We start from the raw sequence: 20,396 nt of genomic DNA, 5'->3' as shown, positions 1-20,396 counted from the left end.
TCCGATCAGATTGTTATGTCAGGATCTTGGCCAAAAACTCCATCCCACCTGAACAGGCTGAAATTACAGGATTTATTTTCAAACAGCTCTTACACAAAAATAGCATTATCATCATTTTCACAATTTCCGAGTGTTATTTTGACCTCATAATGTAGAAAACAGGAAAATACGTTTTTGACTGCAGTGCCGCTTTAAGGAACTTACAGTAACTTACTTTCACTGAGTTTACTAATGACAATGCTCTCACTTCAAATGATCCCATGACAAAGCCTGTGGTCTGGACACACCCCTTAGAGACAGGCTCTTTGCAGGCTAAATGTTATGGGCAGCAACAGTCAACCTGATTCCGCTGGTCTCCTCTTCATACACACACAAACACATGTTCACACAAACACACACACTGGTCACCTCCTCATGTTCTTACAGGTAATGACCTGGACGCTCCCCTTTGGCTGTGACAGTGCACGTGTGCCTTCCTGGAGCGAGTGTGTGGGTGTGAGTGTGTTCTGACAGAGGGATGAGTGAATGTGTGTCGGTTGACTGTCAGACTCTCACACCTGCCTCAACTTGCCCACAGGTTCTGCACTCTTAACATAGTCAGGTCAGGGAGGTGTGTCCTCACTACGCTATGTTCTGACTCGGATGGAGAGCTTATCCCATCAACCGCCACACCCTACATCCTGTCTACAGCCTGTCTACAGCCTGTCTACATCTCTCGCTCTCAGGTTTTTAATCTGTACCTTCCTGCACAAGTCCCTTGGAATGTCCAGTCACTACCACGATCAAGGATTCCACGGGTCACCATGGAGACCAAGGATTCCTGAGGTCTAGGGCAGGGCAGTCCCAGGTAGGTGTGATTTCACAGGTTGACTAACACATACTCAGACACACATAAATCCTATGCACACTTGGACTGTGAGTGTCTGATATATTTATTGTCTGCAACATTTGCTGATGAGTAGAGAACGATCTCTATCTGGAACGGACGGCGGGATGGACAGACAGGAGGACAGACATACCCCCCCTCTAGTAAGACAAGCTAATCCCAAGCAGACGGTCACACATGATGTTCATATCACCTGCATTCCTCACACAGCCTACCATGTGGGAGTGTGTGCGTTCGTGCATGTGAGCATATGTGTTTTTTTACACTTAATCCTCCTTGTCCCCATTTGAACGAAAAGACTGTAAGAGTTAAGTTAACCTGGTCCCACAGAAAGATAATGTATTGAACTAACATAGTTCTAAATGCACAGTAACATAGCCTTTCCACGTATTATGGAACTGTTGTGGCAGAATTTTGGTGAGCCATTAGAACTTCTCAAGGGTTATGCTATTGTTCTTGGATGGACTGTGACGTTATGCCTTTCATAGACTCGTGTTATGTCTGCACCCTAACACAAGGGCATTGTGTTCTGGAACTGTTGCTTGTATCAGATAACTGTTGCGTAAACAATATGATTGTATTATCACCTCCCACTATATCAGGGACATGTAACCATTTATGCTTTGAGTTCTTCCCTATGAAATCAGAGATAGATAGATCTCCCTCGCATACATAGTCTCTGCCTTAACGTTTGGATCGAGTTTGCCACAGTAGAACATTGCAGTGAAATGGAATGTCTGTTCTATTTGGTCCTAATTCTATAGCTGGTGCCCCTCCATATAGGGAGAACTGTGTGCCTCCTCCTGCCCAGAGCAGCTGTGTCTGCCCACTGAGACGGGGAACATCCTCTATTAATCCTCCCCCTGTCATTTGGAGCTTAGACACACGTGTCCAGGGTCTGTCATATGGATCATATGGAGCTTAGGCATGCAGTATGCGGAATGCCTAGAGCTTATGCACAACTGTACATTAATTCCAGGGTGTGAGAACAACATATGCTTACCCATACTACCGAGTGGGCCAGTGGAGTCAGTGATGAGCTCGCAACAACATAGTTGTACCCCAAGGTTGTGACCCAACTAAGGACAAAATCAGAACCTAGTACTAGACTGTGACCCTAGACGAACTGGTCTTGACCCACCTTGAGTAAACACTTCTCCACACTTGAGCAATGACTGACACGCCCCAAAGTTCTTGTGAATCTCTGGCTCCTCGACTTCCTGGTGGGCCGCCCCCAGGTGGTGAGGGTAGGCAACAACACATCCACCACCTTGACCCTCCTCCTGTACTCCCTGTTCACCCACGACCGCTTGGCCCTGTGCACGACTCCAACACCATCATTAAGTTTGCCGATGACACATCGGTGGTAGGCCTGATCACCGACGATGATTTGACAGCCTATAGGGAGGAGGTCAGAGACCTGGCAGTGTGTTGCCAGGACAACAGCCCCTCCCTCAACGTCAGCAAATCGTGGAATACAGTGATCGTGGAATACAGGAAAAGGAGGGGCTGAAGGGGAGTGGGTCGGGAGCATCGATTTAATTAGTGTCCACATCGCTGAGGATCTGGGACCAAAAGGCTCCAGAACAGCTTCTACCCCCAAGCCATAAGACTAGTGAACAGTTCATCAAATGGCCACATAGACTATTTGTATTGACTGCCTTTTATATTTTGCACTGACTCTCTTACACTGGCTCTATGCACACTCACTACCCACACATACTACACTGACACTCCAACACACACACACACACACACACACACACACACACACACACACACACACACACACACACACACACACGCATATTGACACCACACACACTCACACAGACGCACTTTCACACTCTTCACATACGCTGCTGCTACTCTGTTTATTATCTATCCTGATTGCCTAGTCACCTTTTACCCCTACCTACATGTACATTTACCTCAACTACCTCGTACCCCTGCATATTGAATCAGTATTGGTACTCCTTGTATATAGTCTCGTTATTGTTACTTTGTGTTACTATTTCCTTTTTTATTTAGCAATTATTTATTTTTTACTTTCTAACTCTGCATTGCTGGGAATGGGCTCGTAAGTAAGCATTTCACAGTAAAGTCTACACCTGTTGTATTCGGCGTGTGTGACAAATAAAATGTGATTTGAATCTCAAAATGTGTGTTCGTTATTCCCTTGGTTTACAGCCCCCTGAAACATGAAGAAAAAGAGGCCAGAGAGAAAACAGCGCAGAGAGGAGAGAATCTGTTCCAACATGCAGAGAGAGAGAGGGAGAAAAACAGAGAGAGAAAGAATTCCACTAATCGCAATCCAAAACCTCACCCCGCCCCTCCCTTACCCTGCAGTTACTCCTCCCTCTCCCTCCCAAAACCCACCCATTCCTCCTAACACACCCTAATCCTTCCCTACTTCTCCCAAAAATCAATGTTCCTCCCTCAAAGCCATCCCAGCCAAACCCAACCCTACTCCTCCCTGTCCATCTCACCCTTTCTCTCTCACCTCTCTCCCCCTCACAGGTCGACACAAACACACAGTTCTCCTCAAACACTACGGCTGAGCTTTGGCTCCTGTCCTCACCAGAGACGCATTATGTTGACGGATTTATTCCCCTGGCGACCAGTGATTCTCAGTGCGACGCCATAGCTCTGCGTGTCACAGTCCAAACCTCAATCCACAAGTCTGCCAGATGCAGCACAGTAACCTTTTTATTTACCTAACTTATTCACAGGAACTGACTGTACAGGGATACGACTATTACTCTCTTAGAAATACAGCAAAGTAGAAAACCCCCCCCTGTTATCTTATCCAAACGAGATAACATACCACACATTACTGAGGAAACCAACTGACCAGAAGAAAATGTTGAAAATGAAAATGTCACGGTGTGTTCTCCCCAAAAACCACATACTATGTTAAAGTTTGCCAAATTGTTTTGTTCAGGAAGTTTGTTTTTATTGTTGTGCGTATGGTGTGTGATCTGAGGTAACATCTAGAATGGTGTGTTGGTATATACTGTCTATGCAGGTGTTATTGTATGGTATAATATGTCTGTGTGATGTATCCGTATGCTGTATGTCTTTAGTTTCATTTGCTGTGCTTGTCAAATGTTATTATTGAACCTCACATGACAGATTTATTGAATGTTGTGAAAACCAAGAAACAAAATGTAAAAAAAAAAGAAGTTTGTTTTACACTGTTTCAACAAGCTGTTACAAAATCTGACGAGGTAGGAAAAAAAGCATTAGTTGAGACAGGCAATGCTGAAACATCAGCAACATCTGATATGTCTTCATATTACTTACACACTCATTCACTATACTTGTACATCCTAACTCTGCTTCTCCTTAGCAAGGCACCGCTTAGGTAATGTCATAATCTGATCTATAAATCCCTTCATTTACAGATAACTGAGCATGGGCCAGATTCCTACGACATAGAGGTGAGTGAATCTGCACGGCGAGAACAAACAAGCAGAATAACTCCTTTATTTGATCCTGTCATTCCCACAGGAAGAACACACCTACGTGGCTGGCACACCGACAGGAGCATAAGAACACACACACGCACTCATGACTGGCACTAGGTACACACACACACACACACACACACACCCACACACACACACACACACCCCCAGAGGGCAAGAAGTTTATTGGTCAAATCTTTATCTACAGTAAGCCTGGGTACAATTCCCTCAAAGTGGAGGTAGTGTACACAACATAATCCACTCTCGGGATACTGTAAACATACTGGAAGGATTGTCCATAGCAGGTCACAGCAAAACTTTCACATCACACTCAGCTCACATTCTCATTTGATAAAATATTGAATAGCAAATGAATGATCAATAACATAATCCTCTGAGAGGTCTGACTGTATTACACCAGAGTAAAGGGTTTATGTATCAGTGCTGACACATTTCCTGTTTTCCACACCTTAAACCGCCAAATGACTGTGTCATAGTCATCACTATCTTGCCTTGTGTGTGTGTGTGTGAGATTATATATATATTATACACACACACACACACACACACACACACACACACACACACACACACACACACACACACTGAGTGTACAAAATATTAAGAACACCTGCTCTTTCCATGATCTAGACTGACCAGGTGAATTCAGGTGAAATCTATGATCCATTATTGATGTTATTTCTTAAATCCACTTCAATCAGTGTAGATGAAGGGGAGGAGACGGGTTAAAGAAGGATTTTTAAACCTTGAGACAATTGAGACATGGGTTGTGTATGTGTGCCATTCAGAGGGTGAATGGGCAAGATAAAATATGAAGTGCCTTTGAACAGGGTATGGTAGTAGGTACCAGGCACACCGGTTTGGGTCAAGAACTGCAACGCTACTGTGTTTTTCCACTCTCAACAGTTTCCTGTGTGTATCAAGAATGGTCCACCACCCTATGGACATCCAGCCAACTTGACACAACTGTGAGAAGCATTGCAGTCAACATGGGCCAGCATCCCTGTGGAACGCTTTCGACACCTTGTAGAGTTCATGGCCCGACTAATTGAGGCTGTTCTGAGGGCAAAGGTGTGTGGGTGGGAGGGGGGGACTCAATATTAGGAAGGTCTACTTAATGTTTTGTACACTCAGTGTATATGTATGCGCGCGCATGTGTGTGTGTGTGTGTGTGTGTGTGTGTGTGTGTGTGTGTGTGTGGTAAGATGTCCCTGATCTGTTATTCAGCAATACAGTAAGCTCAATTTGGATAGTCTCTGGATACAATTGTAGTGCTTTATCAAAGCCACCTGGGACCAGAAGAGAGAACAGAAGGATGAAGGATGCACCCACAGCCTTTCAACTATTCCAGGAATTTGCCCTGTAATAGATTCTTGGTGTTTCTGGGTAACTGTAAAGATTGATTTGAAACATACGCTTGGCTTACACAACTTTGCTTTGATAATATAGTAGCAGTGAACTCCATGTTTATGTTTCTTTTCCTAAACAACACACTGTAGCGACTAAGGGAACAGCCAGAGCTGGGTTTGAACCAGCGACCCTGTGGAAATATGGTGAGTGCACGACCACATGCCAAGATCCTGACATGTTGGTAGAAGCTGTGGCACACACACAGTTGTCAATGTCACTTCTTCACACTCAGTGGACTGAGCATAAATAGCAGTGCAGTGCCATCTACTGGCCAGTTACGTGCCTTAACAGATACAGTAGTCCTAAACACATCCCCGTGGCTCAACACTGATGTGAAGGCAATTACCTGGGACTAGACAGGTGATGATCAATTCCTGGTGGGCATCCACCTTGTTGCTTTCACCTAGCCTGTGTTTTCAGATCAAGGCAGATGAAGAAGAGGAAGCAACTTTAGACTTTTGAGATGAAGCCTAGCCTAGCCTAGCCTATGCACCAATTGCTGTTGCTGCTGTTGATCATGATTTACACACAGAGTATACACAACATTAAGAACACCTGCTTTTTCCATGACACAGACTGACCAGGTGAATCCAGGTGAACGCTATGATCCCTTTTGATGGCACTTGTTAAATCCACTTCAAATCAGTGTAGATGAAGGGGAGGAGACCGGTTAAAGAAGGACTTTTAAGCTTTGAGACATGGATTGTGTATGTGTGCCATTCAAAGGGTGAATGGGCAAGACAAAATATGTAAGTGCCTTTGAACGAGGGATGGTAGTAGGTGCCAGGCGCACCGGTTTGAGTGTGTCAAGAACTGCAACACTGGGTTTTTCCACGCTCAACAGTTTCCCTTGTGTATCGAGAATGGTCCACCACCCAACGGACACTCAGCCAACTTGACACCACCATGGGAAGCATTGGAGTCATCCCTGTGGAACACTTGACACCTTATAGAGTCCATGACCCAACGAATGGAGGCTGTTCTTGGGGGTGAAAGGGGGTGCCTTTCAATATTAGGAAGCTCTTGCTAATGTTTTGTACACTCAGTGTATTTACAGCCGAGTAGGTGGTAAGACATAATGCGTGGTGGGCACACACAGTGTAAATATACCCTCTGTCATCTCAGTCAGCTGTAATGGTTGTTTTGCTCACCTGTGTGGGTGAGCACTGGCTCCATCGGTAATGATCAAGTGTGTACAGGGTGGGGAAGTGCTTGGCGGCTTGTAGCAGTATCACACGAAGACCGCCAGATGCCGCCGTCACCTCTCGCCCATCTGAAGGTGAGTTCGAGCAGAGAGCGCGCTACAAATATCCGAAGCCTTCAACATTATTTGCGTGAAAAAGTTAATTGTCCATTCCTACCCCCCCCCCCCCCCCCACAAAAAATGAATAAAATATAAAACATGTCAATTTAGACTGAATGATAAGGGTTTTGAAGACAAGGTGCACAAGGTGTCACACCGTCGAGGAGATTTTTCTTTGGCTTCTTGCCCACCCGTCTCCCGGTTCATGTCACACCAGACTATTCATCCCACAGACCGTCTCATCCAGAGGAGCAGACACCTGAAGCTTCACTCATTCCGTTTCCTGGATAACAGAAGATGACACCACTCATCCACATATAGGCTACAGTATGGACTAAAAACAGAAGAGCGGTTTATTTATTATTTACAATTCGGACTATCACAATAACTTTGGGCAATCTGATCAATTTATGAAGGGGAGGCAATCAATGGAGACTTGAACATTGGAGAACAACATTTTGAATAGAATTCTCCCTGGAGGACTTTTATTATCCTAGTAGGCAATTCTTCGCACAGGTTTGCGTAGGGATATGGTGCCATAACTTTAGACTGTTGCCACAGCTATGCAATCAACTGACTACAGCATGCACGAATCACAGGAATCTCCAACCGTACCGATTTCAACCGCTACAGGGGGCAATTTCTTCCCTAACCAACTGCATCAGCTCGAGTTCGACGTCAATTCGTTTCTTCCCGGTGATGGTTATAACGGTAATAACGGGAATAACGGTCACTACAGTCCAGAGATTTATGAGTTTGGGTTCGCAAACTCTGGGTTCCCAAACTCTTCCGATTGTTATGGATCGTATACGGGCTCTTCATCTCTCACCACGGACACAGGTGCGTAGCGTGATTTATTTCTATTGTATAATCAAACCTGTTTATTCCAGTGTGGCTGTGCCCATGATCACTGAATGTCGCCGTTTTCTGCTCCCAAGTTTGTATACATCAATTACGCACAGGCACATCCAAACCTGACAGCTAATGGGCAATACACTCCTTTTTAGAAGATGAACATAAAGCTATTTGTTCTTTCTCGCAGAAAGATGAGAAGGATCCAGATGTCAGAATGGTACATATTGATCATTAAATTACACTGTCTGCTCTAAAATGTGGATATATCCATAACAGGCAATTAAGCACAATTATGCACATCCACACGTGAGAGCAAGGCAGCAGTAAATGAAGTGGAGAGGGCAGAACAGTCAGAAAGTCAAAGCCAAAACTGTCCTTTTATGACTAGCCTATACTTTCCATTTTAGTAGCCTATGATGTGGCAATTTCTGTACTTTTCAGAAACATTGTGTTGGTTCTTTATGCCAGGCTTTGTTTTAAACCTAGTGCACAGGCTACATTGTGTAAATCAATGATAGGCTTATCTCTCGTGAACAGACCAAATAACACAATATTTTAGTTCTGGGTTAACCAAGATTAATGACAGGCCTGCTAATGATCATACACATTTTCTCAGAGAAAGAGGAGAAGGAGACAGAAGTCAGAATGGTAAAGGAAAATCCAAAGAAAGTCCGGAAGCCTAGAACGATCTACTCCAGCCTGCAGCTGTGTGTGCTCCAGAGCAGATTCCGAATGAGGCAGTATCTGGCGCTACCTGAACGCGCGGAGATCGCTGCGTCACTGGGACTCACACAAACACAGGTGCGCTATGTTCATTTTCTGACCATGATGGAGGATATTAAATAGTATTCTTTTCATTATGCTAAATGTATTTAATACAGTCGGAAGTTTACATACACCTTAGAAAAATACATTTAAAAACTCAGTTTTTCACAATTCCTGACATTTACTCCTAGTAAAACGTCCCTGTCTTAGGTCAGTTAGGATCACCCCTTTATTGTAAGAATGTGAAATGTCAGAATAATAGTAGAGAAAATGATTTATTTCAGCTTTAATTTCTTTCATCACATTCCCAGTGGGTCAGAAGTTACCATACACTCAATAAGTCTTTGGTAGCATTGCCTTTAAATTGTTTAACTTCGTTCAAACGTTTCATGTAGCCTTCCACAAGCTTCCCACAATAAGTTGGGTGAATTTTGGCCCATTCCTCCTGACAGAGCTGGTGTAACTGAGTCAGGTTTGTTGGCCTCCTTGCTCACACATGCTTTTTCAGTCCTGCCCACACATTTTCTATGGGATTGAGGTCAGGGCTTTGTGATGGCCACTCCAATACCTTAACTTTGTTGTCCTTAAGCCATTTTGCCACAACTTTGGAAGTATGCTTGGGGTTATTGTCCATTTGGAAGACCCATTTGCGCCCAACTTTAACTTCCTGACTGATGTCTTGAGATGTTGCTTCAATATATCCACATAATTTTCCTACCTCATGATGCCATCTATTTTGTGAAATGCACCAGTCCCTCCTGCAGTAAAACACCCCCACAACATGATGCCGCCAACCCCGTGCTTCACGTTTGGGATGGTGTTCTTCGGCTTGCAAGCCTCCCCCTTTTTCCTCCAAACATAACGATGTCATTATGGCCAAACAGTTGTATTTTTGTTTCATCAGACCAAAGGACATTTACCCAAAAAGTATGATCTTTGTCCCCATGTGCAGTTGCAAACCGTAGTCTGGCTTTTTTATGGCGGATTTGGAGCAGTGGCTTCTTCTTTGTTGAGCGGCCTTTCAGGTTATGTCGATATAGGACTCGTTTTACTGTGGATATAGATACTTTTGTACCTGTTTCCTCCAGCATCTTCACAAGGTCCTTTGCTGTTGTTCTGGGATTGATTTGCACTTTCTGCACCAAAGTACATTAATCTCCAGGAGACAGAACACATCTCCTTCCTGAGCAGTATGACGGCTGCGTGGTCCTATGGTGTTTATAGTTGCGTACTATTGTTTGTACAGATGAACGTGGTACTTTCAGGCGTTTGGAAATTTCTCCCAAGGATGAACCAGACTTGTGGAGGTCTACAATTGTTTTTCTGAGGTGTTGGCTGATTTATTTTCATTTTCCCATGATGTCATGCAAAGAGGCACTAAGTTTGAAGGTAGGCCTTGAAATACATCCACAGGTACACCTCCAATTGACTCAAATGATGTCAATTAGCCTATCAGAAGCTTCTAAAGCTATGACATTTTCTGGAATTTTCCAAGCTATTTAAAGGCACAGTCAACTTAGTGTATGTAAACTTCTGACCCACTGGAATTGTGATACAGTGAATTAATCTGTCTGTAAACAATTGTTGGAAAAATTACTTGTGTCATGCACAAAGTCGATGTCCTAACCGACTTGCAAAAACTATAGTTTGTTAAGAAATTTGTGGAGTGGTTGAAAAACGAGTTTTAATGACTCCAACCTAAGTGTATGTAAATTTACGACCTCAACTGTATGAAAGTGCACTGTATATAAGTGTAATATCCTTGCTGGAGATGTAAGGTACTTGACTGGAGGTAGCAGTGCACTTGTATATATGATGGGAATTTCAAACATTACCTATACTTCTGCATGTCTACTCCTCTCCCAGGTGAAGATCTGGTTCCAGAACCGCCGCGCTAAGTTAAAGAAGCTGTGGAGAAACGGGCAGATGCCACCAGGACAGCAGGAGACCCCCTGTGACTCCCCTCGGTCCAGCAGCTCTCCTCGACCAACAGCGGTGCACTGGGGCCCCCAGAATCACAGGATTACAGAGATAAGCAAAGAGCGGGACTTTATGCCTCCGAACACAAGCGCCCTATCATTTTACAGTAACTACTCTTGGTACTCATTTGACTGTGGCACTCTCCCAGCTGAACCCAGTACTACATCAGCAATCTAATCCTACAGATGATGTGGGGTCAATTTACTGATATTTACAGGACCAAAGATACTGAAAACGTGCAAAAGGGAAAAGCTGTATGTGGACTCTGCTTTCACCTGGCAAAAATATGACTGATTTGGGCTTTTAATGTAGCAGATGAAGTTTGACTAGTTTATTTCAATGAATTCCTACACGTTTGAGATTAACGTTGTTGAGATTCAATATTGTCTAACAAATGTGCCATATGGTACAGAAAGAAAGAACGTAGCCTATGGAATTTATCCTCTACGGGATTGGTGTCCCTAAACCGGGACCGTTGTTGTTAATGTGCGCTAATGTGACTAGAATGACGTAAGTAACAGCCAACGGTCCGGGGACATAGACATGTCTTATATGGGCAGAAAGCTTAAAATGATTGTTAATCTAACTGCACTGTCCAATTTACAGTTGCTATTACAGTGAAAATATACCATGCTATAGTTTGAGGAGAGTGCACAACAACAAAATGCATTTACCATGGCAATTGGTTTGATACATTCACCTCTGAAGGTAAATAATGTATTTCCATGGAGTAATCTTGCTCTGATTTGTCATCCTGAGGGTCACAGAGATAAAATGTAGCATAGTTTTGTTTGATAAATCCATTTTTATATTCAAATGTAGGAACTACAGTTTGAACCCCTGCTGTCTCTGGCCCCACACCCACTCATCTAGATGTGTGAAGGTTAGTGTCTTTTCTGTAGGGAAGCTAATTATCCATCATGTATGACATTCCTGGGAGGGTGTAAACTATAATTTCTTATTACCATAGCATTTTACATGTTCTCTATAGTTATGTACTTGAAGATGTATCAATTGATGAATTCGGCTCATTTGGAAAAACTCCCAGCAGACAAACTTTGCACACACACAGCTGCCATCTGGTGGCCAAAATCTAAATTGCGCCTAAACTCCTCTCTGATTATATGGCCTTTCTCTTGCATTTCAAAGATGATGGAACAGATCTAATGTGTTATATTCTCCTATATTAATTTCACATGTCCAAAAACTTCATAGTGTTGCCTTTCAAATGGTATCAAGAATATGCATATCCTTGCTTCAGGTCCTGAGCTACAGGCAGTTAGATTTGGGTATGTCATTTTAGGTATTTTATTTTTTTTAAGGGTAAGGATCCTGAAGAGGTTTTTAAAGGGATAGTGCGAGATTTTGTCAATCAAGCCCTTTCTCTACTTACCCAGAGTCAGATGAACTCATGGATACCATTTTCATGTCTCTGCGTGCAGTTTGAAGGAAGTTACTAACTAGCGTCTGCGCAATGACTGGCAGTCTATGGGAACAGCTAGACTTCCAGTCATTGCGCTAATGCTAGTTAGCATTTCCGCTAACGCTACTGTAGTACCTATGACTTCATCGGACTCTGGGTAAGTAGAAAAAGGCCTTGATTGACAAAATCCTACCCGATCCCATTAAAATACATCGCTTCAGTAGAATCAGTCTCCTCAGTGATATAAATAGAACGCGGTTTCTAATTGGACAAGAGCGAGTACAAAATAAGTCGCTAACAATGTAGAGCTGGAGGTTGATGTCATTAGAGATTATTAATAGGATCAGAATGAATTATGAAGCCAAACACAGCATCAATAACATCACGTCATGACATAATCAGCCCAGTAGACGTACAATACTCCGCAAACCTTGCAGTCCTAACAACATTAACACAAGATACTCTTGTGATGACGTCAGTCATAGAAAATAATGTGCTCCTCTGATTGTAATCAATTGGATTTTATGAATCTAAAAGTCCCTAGTCCAATAAATTATAGCAACATTGACAACATATTGTTTCCAAATATTTCGTCAGACAAAAAAGTTAAATGTCAATTAGGATATTTTGTAGAATTGGAAAAATAACCATGTGCGTTAATGAAATAATTTATTCAGACAGATCTGGTTTTCTAATTGAAAGTGAACAAACATTTTATTTAAATAATATAACTTATTTTTCTACACAGCAGACATACAAAATAATGCACTAGTGCAGTCTCATTTGAGTCATATCTATGCCCAGTTTCCTATCCTCTCTGTGGTGCTAAGTCCTGGTCCTGGGTCAGTTTGGTGCTTTACCTCTTCATAGATGTGGATGTGACAGGGTTGTTGAGCAGAGAACAGTGATTAAACTTCAATTGGCATCGGCTCGTCCTCCTCAGGTAGTTTGGTGAGAATATCCACTCCACCAGAGGTGATGACTACCGTGTGTTCAAACTGGGACAACCTAAAGACACGCGCACACACAGACAGACACGCGCACACAGGATACAAGGATATCAGTGGCACTTTGTAGGCTGTAACTCTCCAGCCTTTTAGGGCGTAACTCTCAGCCCTATGTGGGCTGTAAGTGGCCTACCTCTTGTCGTCAGCAGACACCGCTGTCCACTTGTCCTTCGGGATTCTCAACTCTAACGATCCCTCCATCAATATAGGCTCTGCATACACAGATGCAACGTTAACACACACACACACACACACACACTCACTTAAGTTGACATCAATACACACTGATATACATAGGAAATGTGACTGACCCATAGTGAAAGACATCCCTTCACCCATGGTCATATCATTGTCATTAGCTGTCAAATGAAAAAGATATTTAGGATTTGTCCAACATACAGTAGGTGAACCACAGAAAACTGTTGCTGTGTTGTACTTACCGTGGTGCAAGATGTCTGGGTGGCCATGGAAGTAGGAGCCTATGCCATGTCCAATAAAGTAGGGACATGGCATGGAAACCATTGGAGTGGGTTATACCACTGTAGAAGAGAGGGACAGTAGATTACACAAAACAACAGAGGTATCCTGTGTGTGTGTGTGTATCTGATAGTGTTTCCTATAACACACAGTGGAGGCCCAGGTTTACTGGCAGCGATAGCCTCATCTCTACACTTCCTGGCTGTCTCTGCTAGCTGTTGCCCAACCTCATCCACACAGCCTATCAGGAATGTCTCGGAGGTGTCACCATGGTAACCCTCCAGATAGACCTGATGAATGTGTGTGTGCATGAAGGGGGATAAAACTCACGGTCACGTCAACGTTGATAATGTCTCCATCTTGTAGTTGCCGGGTGTCAGGTATGCCATGGCAGACCACGTTATTGACCGAGGTGCATACTGATTTGGGGGAACCCCCATATCTCAGGAGGGGAAGGGTATGCGTTGTGACGAATCGTCTCCTGGTCTCTCATCTGTCGTCATGCCAACCTGGGGTCAGAGGTGAAAACAATGATGTTATTAACTTGGAATGTCAGAAAACAAAATGGCACACTCTCTTACTCTATCTCACTATAACACAGGCACACCTTAAGACTGCGTCCGGCCAGCAACAGTATTTGTCTTGCTAGCTGGCAGGCTCTCGTCAGGCCCTGGATCTACTCCTGGGCTTTGATCTCTATGTACTCTGGCCAGTCAGGAAGGCATGTCTATCTGTCGCTCCCACCTCCCGCTAGCACAGCAGGCGGGAACATGGGGCGACTAATGCTAGTTTGCCGTGTGCTAGCTTGCTAGTTAGCACACAGTGTCGCTTCCGCCTGCTATGCACCAGAGAAAGCGAAGGACAAGGTCTACGGGTCGCCCCCCACTAGCACAGTAGGTGGGAGGCTGGGCGACACAGTAGCTGTGTTCGAATACCCATACTACATATTTAATGAGTATAAACTACATACTATTAGTTCATTTTAGTACACTGTAAACGTACGGTATCCTTTCAGTTGAGCGTCCTAGCGCTTCGTCGGAAGTTGATGTTGTTGCTATGCAACCTCTTGCTAGCGTGTTAGCGTAACAAATTACTAGGTAACGTTAGACATTTTACGACTTCGCGTGTGTTCTTAAAATGACTCTGGCTATCTACTCCGATTTTAGACCATTCTCATCTGAGTGTGCCGAAACGCAGAATAACGGATGAATTTACCAACGCACAACACCATTTGAATATGGCCGGTGTCGGTAAACTTCGGCAAAAATGCTTAATTAAAATGTTGCCAGTATCAGTCACCAACGCTCTGATAAACCAGCTCTGCTAGGGCGAGTAAAATGGTCAGAGTGGGGTGTTCTCTCATTTGTGTCTGGAAGTAGCTCGCATAATTGCACTATGCGCCGTAAAAGCACGGAAATAGTGTCCACTGTTTGTATTTTAGTGCGGCATACTAACTAGTATATCCATACTATGACCAAAAAGCCTACTAACGTTAAATCTCATCAAACGGACACCGGGGATCTTCCATTTCTACTGCTACTACTCAACACTTAATGCCAACGACATTTTACGACGTCGGTGTGTTCTTAAATTCAATCTGGAGTGCCAGTGTGCTCGTAAATGCAGAGCGTTGTCAGATTGTCCTTTTGTAAAGTACTCACTGGACGCTTGGGCCGAGGAGTAGGGTTGATTTGAGCGATGACCATACAAAGGCAATGAAGCACCCAAGCTAACGTTGGCTAGCTACTTCCAGACACACATGAGACCACTCTGACCATTTTACTTGCCCCTGAAGAGCTGGATACCAGTGGTTAGGAAGTTTTCATGTTGTTCAGAGCGTTGGTGACTAATGGTGCTGCTGGCAACAATTTAATTACGCTTTTTTTGCCGACGTTTACTGACACCGGACATGTTCAACAGGTGCTGAGCGCTGGTATATTCATTATTCTGCGCTCTGGTACTCAGACGAGAGTGCTCTGAAATCGGAGTAGATAGCCAGAGCGAATTTAGGAAAGCACCCGAATGTCCAGCTAAGCTAACAATGGCGGGAATAATCAAGTCAATAAACGTTGGGTAGTTAGTTAGCATGTAGTTAATATACTGGCAAATGTAATGTATAAGTAGTCAACTAACGTTAGGTAGGTAGCTAACAACATACTGCTGTAATGATACGCTATGTGGTTCGTAAGGACAGGGTAGCTAACAAATTGTCAGCCAACATAACTGTATAAAGTAACTTATTTGAAAAGTCATTACTTTATTACATTTCTTAACATTTGTCATAATTAGTTAATAAAGCAATGAATTTGTATCCGCTCTCGTACTTCGACTGCATATTTCCGCCATTTCATTCAAATCTGGAAACGATGTGAAGCCAGTCCCGCCCATTTCCTGAAGAATTGCATTATGGGCCCTAGAGTACGGAAATATTGTCCTCTGCGTGTATACTTCATATTTTGGAGAATTTAGTGCGGCTTCCGGGAACTTTTGGCATACTAACTATATCTGTACTATGACCAATAAGCATACTATATATTCAATTCACGTCACAAATAGTAAGGTTAGTATGCGTATTCGAACACAGCTCAAATGTATTGGTGCATGTCGCCACCTTCTGTATCAGCCTACTGTTCCGTAGTTTGAATTCATTACAAAAAAATTGCCCTGCCAACCATCCTTGCACCCATTAAAACCTCAACATCATTCCACTACTTTGGCCTCATTTGATACTTCTCCACGCCAGGAAGTGCTAGGATGATTTAAGATACTTCTGCAGGGGGCACCTGAGTGGCGCAGCAGTCTAAGACTGCATCGCAGTGTTGCGGCGTCACTACAGCCTGGGGTTCGATACCAGGCTATGCCAATACCGGCTGTGACTGGGAGTCCCATCGGGCGGTGCACAATTGGCCCAGTGTCGTCCGGGTGCTTTACTTTGCTCATCGTCCTCTAGGGACTCCTTGTGGTGGGTCGGGCACCTGCCTGCTGACCCCGGTTGTCAGTTGAAAGGTGTTTCCTCCGACACATTGGTTTGACTGGCTTCTGGATTAAGTGAGCGGGTGTTAAAAAGCGCGGTTTGGCGGATCATGTTTCGGAGGACGCATGACTTGACCTTCGCCCCCGAGCTTGAGGATATAAATTAAATAAAAACAAAACAAAAAAGGTACTTGTCCACCCAAGTACAACTTTTTCCACCGAAACTACACATTCCTTTGTCACATGTCATCCTGCACACTTCTCACATCTAGGAATCTCCCAGGGTCAGCCCGAGTGGCCCGTCTGCCCGGCGCAGCTATCGGCGCCACCGAAGTGGGCGACGCCAAAGGTGGAGCGAAGTCCACGTCCTGCACCTGAGCCACCTCCAGGAGAGGTGGGTTGGGGAGGGAGGGTGTAGCACAGTGCCGTCATTGACGGCAGCCACCCTCCCTTCCCTCCCTTATTGTTTAGGGGGATATTTTTTGTTGTTTGGGGGTTTGTTTTTTCTTTTAGGTGCATTCCGGGGTCTGCACCTTGAGGGGGGGGGGGGGGGGGGAGGGTACTGTCACGTCCTGACCAGCAGAGGGAGGTATTGTATTAGTTTTGGTCAGGACGTGGCAGGTTTTTTGTGTGTTAAGTGTTGTGTTGGTGATTAGGACTCCCAATTGAAGGCAGGTGTGTTGAGTTGCCTTTGATTGGGAGTCCTATAGAGGAGTGTGTGTTTTTCTTTGGGGTTGTGGGTAGTTGTTTTTGCACTGCGTGTTGTGTGCCTGCAAAACGGTTCCTGTCTTCGTGAGTATCGTTTATTGTTTTTGCCAGTGGATGCTTTACTCCTTTTTTGAATTAAAACTATGAGTATCCACATTCCCGCTGCGCCTTGGTCCATTTTTGAAGACAGCTGTTACAGTCTGTGTTTGACTGTGTGTTTGACCTTACAAACAATTCCTGAACACCATGAAGTCAAAAATGCATGTTTGTCAGCAGGTAACCTTTATAGCCTCCTATTCAACGGTCTCTGCCAAGAGATCTATACCTTTATGGCACAGGAGAGAGAGAGAGAGAGAGAGAGAGAGAACAATTAAGAAACAAGTGGTCATGCTGAAGAAGAGTGAGATTAACAAGATTAAATTCGCCAAAAATATATAGTTAATCAAATTGTACAACCGAAGGTCAACACCGGAGGAAAAGATTGACAGAGTGTGAGTTAAAAGACTAATCTTAATCATGCTAGCTAGCCAAATTAAAATTTGTTAGCTAGCTTGCGTCTAGCTCCAACTGGCTCACATGGGGACACCTACAGAGAGAAGCTCTTTGGCCCCCCCGACACTGGTGGTAACCATAGCAATGTGGCCACTGCGGCATTGCTAGCAGCAGCAGAAAAGACTGAGAGACTCCCACCCCCCCCCTTTTAAAAAAAAAATTTCAGCAGTAATCAAACCAGAGAAGGGAAGAATCAATTTTTAACACAGAATTCTGAGGGAGAACCTGGAAACTTTGTTTGCCGACTGCTCACACGAGGACTGTTACAAACCTGTTATTCTACACAGACCACACTACTGCCTGGCATACAGCTGTAACCAGGCATTTCAACTATACAACAAAGAAAGGCATCTGCAAGGGAAGGCAAATCCACGTTTTTGAGGACAGCGAAAAGGGCCAGGAAAACAAGTTTCTGACGCTAATCATGTACCAGAACCGCACTGTTATTGTCCAGGGCAGTGAGGTTGCACTCAGCTCTTTAGTGCAGGACTTCCCCACCCCAAGGAAGATGGCGGAAACCAAAAAGGACAAGGACAGCACCCCGACCTCTCCCCTCACCTCAGGTTCTCCAACAGCAAGAGCCCAGGCCCAGACCCACACAACAGGTCTACCCCCCCCCCCCCCCCCCCCCCCCCACCTACGACCACCAGAGACATGACCACACTACCATCAGCCTGCTGAGAGACAGGTATGGGTTACTGAGCTAAAGGAGCAGCCCCCCAGCTACACCATTTCCAGCCCAGACACAGAGCTTCTACAGGACCAGATCAACCAGTGCAGGACCCAGCTGAAGAACTCTGCCTTACCACAGCGCTTGAGGAGGTAAAGGCCACCATGAGAGAGCTAGTGCAGGCAATGGAGGAGATGGCAAAATAGTTGTCTATCATCAAGAGGGTGCTGTTTTATAGAGAACAGACTGTAGAGACTCCTAGAGAGAAGCTGCAGCCCCTCAACCACCCCTAACACCCCCACTGACCCACCCACAACCCTCCCCCATACCGACCACCCTTTACCCACAACCCCAGTCAACAAGGAGGCTCACATGGGGACACCTACAGAGAGAAGCTCTTTGGCCCCCCCTGACACACCCCTCCTTGTACACAGGCCCTGTGTACCCCAGCCCCAGACAGTAAACCCACTACTCTGGTAAAACCCACTGAGGTGGCCATCCTCATTGACTCAAATGGGAAATTCATCCAAGAGGATAAACTCTTCCCCCACCACAAGGTGTGCAAAATATGTTGCCCAAAAACGCAGGATGCACTCCACATCCTGTCCCAGCCTGACTTTGGCACACCAGGCCACATTATTATTCACACCGGCACCAACAACCTGCGAGAGGAGCAGGAGAGAGTAGGCAGCCTGGTCAACAGAGTAGCAGAGAGGGCCTCTGAGTGGTTCCCCAACTCCCACATCACCATCTCCACTCTGCTGCCCTGCAAAGACTTTCATCCCTGTACCATTCAGAAAGTCAACGCTGACATCACCAGAGGGTGTGGCCTACTCCCAAACGTGCACATGGCTCACCACCCAACAATCACCCCAGAGCATCTGCACGACCACTCCCACCTGAGGAAGCAGACAGTAGAGATGTTTGCCAAGTCTCTAAAGGATGTGGCACTTGGTAGACAAACACCCGCACTGGACAGAGGACCACCCAGAGACCCCTACCAGACCACTGCACCACCAAGGAGCCCCAGGCCCCTTCAACGCCATACCAGACCTAGCGCACCCCACAGGCCCCATCCACCACCAGAGCATCACCACCTCCATCGGCTTAGCCAGACTGGACCAGGCCAAGCCTCCTAGCCCGCACCAGACCACCACCTCTACCAGACCAGAGAGGAAGCCCCCTGGCCCAGACCTGGCCCCTGTCCACTCCACAGGGCCCAACAGCAGGACCAGCACAGCTACGCGGAGGTCCTCAAAGGACAGGAGAACTCTGTAGGATTGAGTGAAATTAAACTGCTCCTCCAAAACATCTACACTAAACTGCACTAAATGCGCACACACAAACCTATTGTACTAAAAGTTTACTTGTTCAATGAATAGAAATATGTGTGTATATATATATAACAGAATAAATGTTTGCTGTTATCCTTTTTATCTCACTCTTAACAACTTAGTAGTTACTGTATTTCTGACTGTGCTATTCTTTCTTTTTGCAACATGAGATCGCTATCAGTTAGCATGTGGAACATTCAGGGCCTAAACTCATCAACATTGGACTGAAGAGTTTAACACTGGAGTTCCAAAAGAATCTTCAAGATGTTGACGTCATCATTCTGCAGGAGACATGGTGTAAGGCAGATATTGTCACTCACTGTCCCAGAGGCTACAGAGAGGTAATTGTGCCATCACAGAAACACAGCTCTGTCAATAGAGGCAGAGACTCTGGAGGATTGATAATTTGGTACAAATCCGAACTACAAAATCTAATCGATCCCCTCAAAATGGGTAAATATCACATTTGGTTAAAAAATGTTGCTCATCTGTGGGAACACTACCTGATCTAACGACCACAGAAGGGGACAGCTTCATTACAGGCCACACTGTTTTTAACAAT

At 44.8% G+C, this 20,396-nt stretch overlaps 1 protein-coding gene and 1 pseudogene across 1 annotated transcript; one reads left to right on the top strand and one right to left on the bottom strand.

Annotated features, from left to right (window-relative positions):
• Window positions 1-7,418: 7,418 nt before the first annotated feature.
• On the top strand, window positions 7,419-11,001 carry LOC115169240 (homeobox protein Dlx2b-like). The gene is made up of 3 exons (XM_029724711.1): window positions 7,419-7,930; window positions 8,562-8,746; window positions 10,577-11,001. The coding sequence occupies exons 1-3, from the start codon at window positions 7,654-7,656 to the stop codon at window positions 10,865-10,867; spliced, it is 753 nt and encodes a 250-aa protein (XP_029580571.1). The 5' UTR covers window positions 7,419-7,653; the 3' UTR covers window positions 10,868-11,001.
• Window positions 11,002-12,765: 1,764 nt separating this feature from the next.
• Window positions 12,766-13,986, bottom strand: LOC115169165 (methionine aminopeptidase 1D, mitochondrial-like; annotated as a pseudogene).
• Window positions 13,987-20,396: the final 6,410 nt, after the last annotated feature.

This window comes from Salmo trutta, chromosome 31, assembly GCF_901001165.1.
Source record: "Salmo trutta chromosome 31, fSalTru1.1, whole genome shotgun sequence".
NCBI lineage: Eukaryota > Metazoa > Chordata > Actinopteri > Salmoniformes > Salmonidae > Salmo > Salmo trutta.
Note: the sequence above shows the minus strand (reverse complement) of the source record. Positions and strands in the feature narration are given on the sequence as shown.

Coding starts and splice junctions, on each gene's coding strand:
- LOC115169240 (XM_029724711.1), top strand. CDS start 7,654: ATGCAATCAACTGACTACAGCATGCACGAATCACAGGAATCTCCAACC. Junction 7,931..8,561: donor ATCTCTCACCACGGACACAG/GTGCGTAGCGTG, acceptor ACATTTTCTCAG/AGAAAGAGGAGAAGGAGACA. Junction 8,747..10,576: donor TGGGACTCACACAAACACAG/GTGCGCTATGTT, acceptor CTCCTCTCCCAG/GTGAAGATCTGGTTCCAGAA.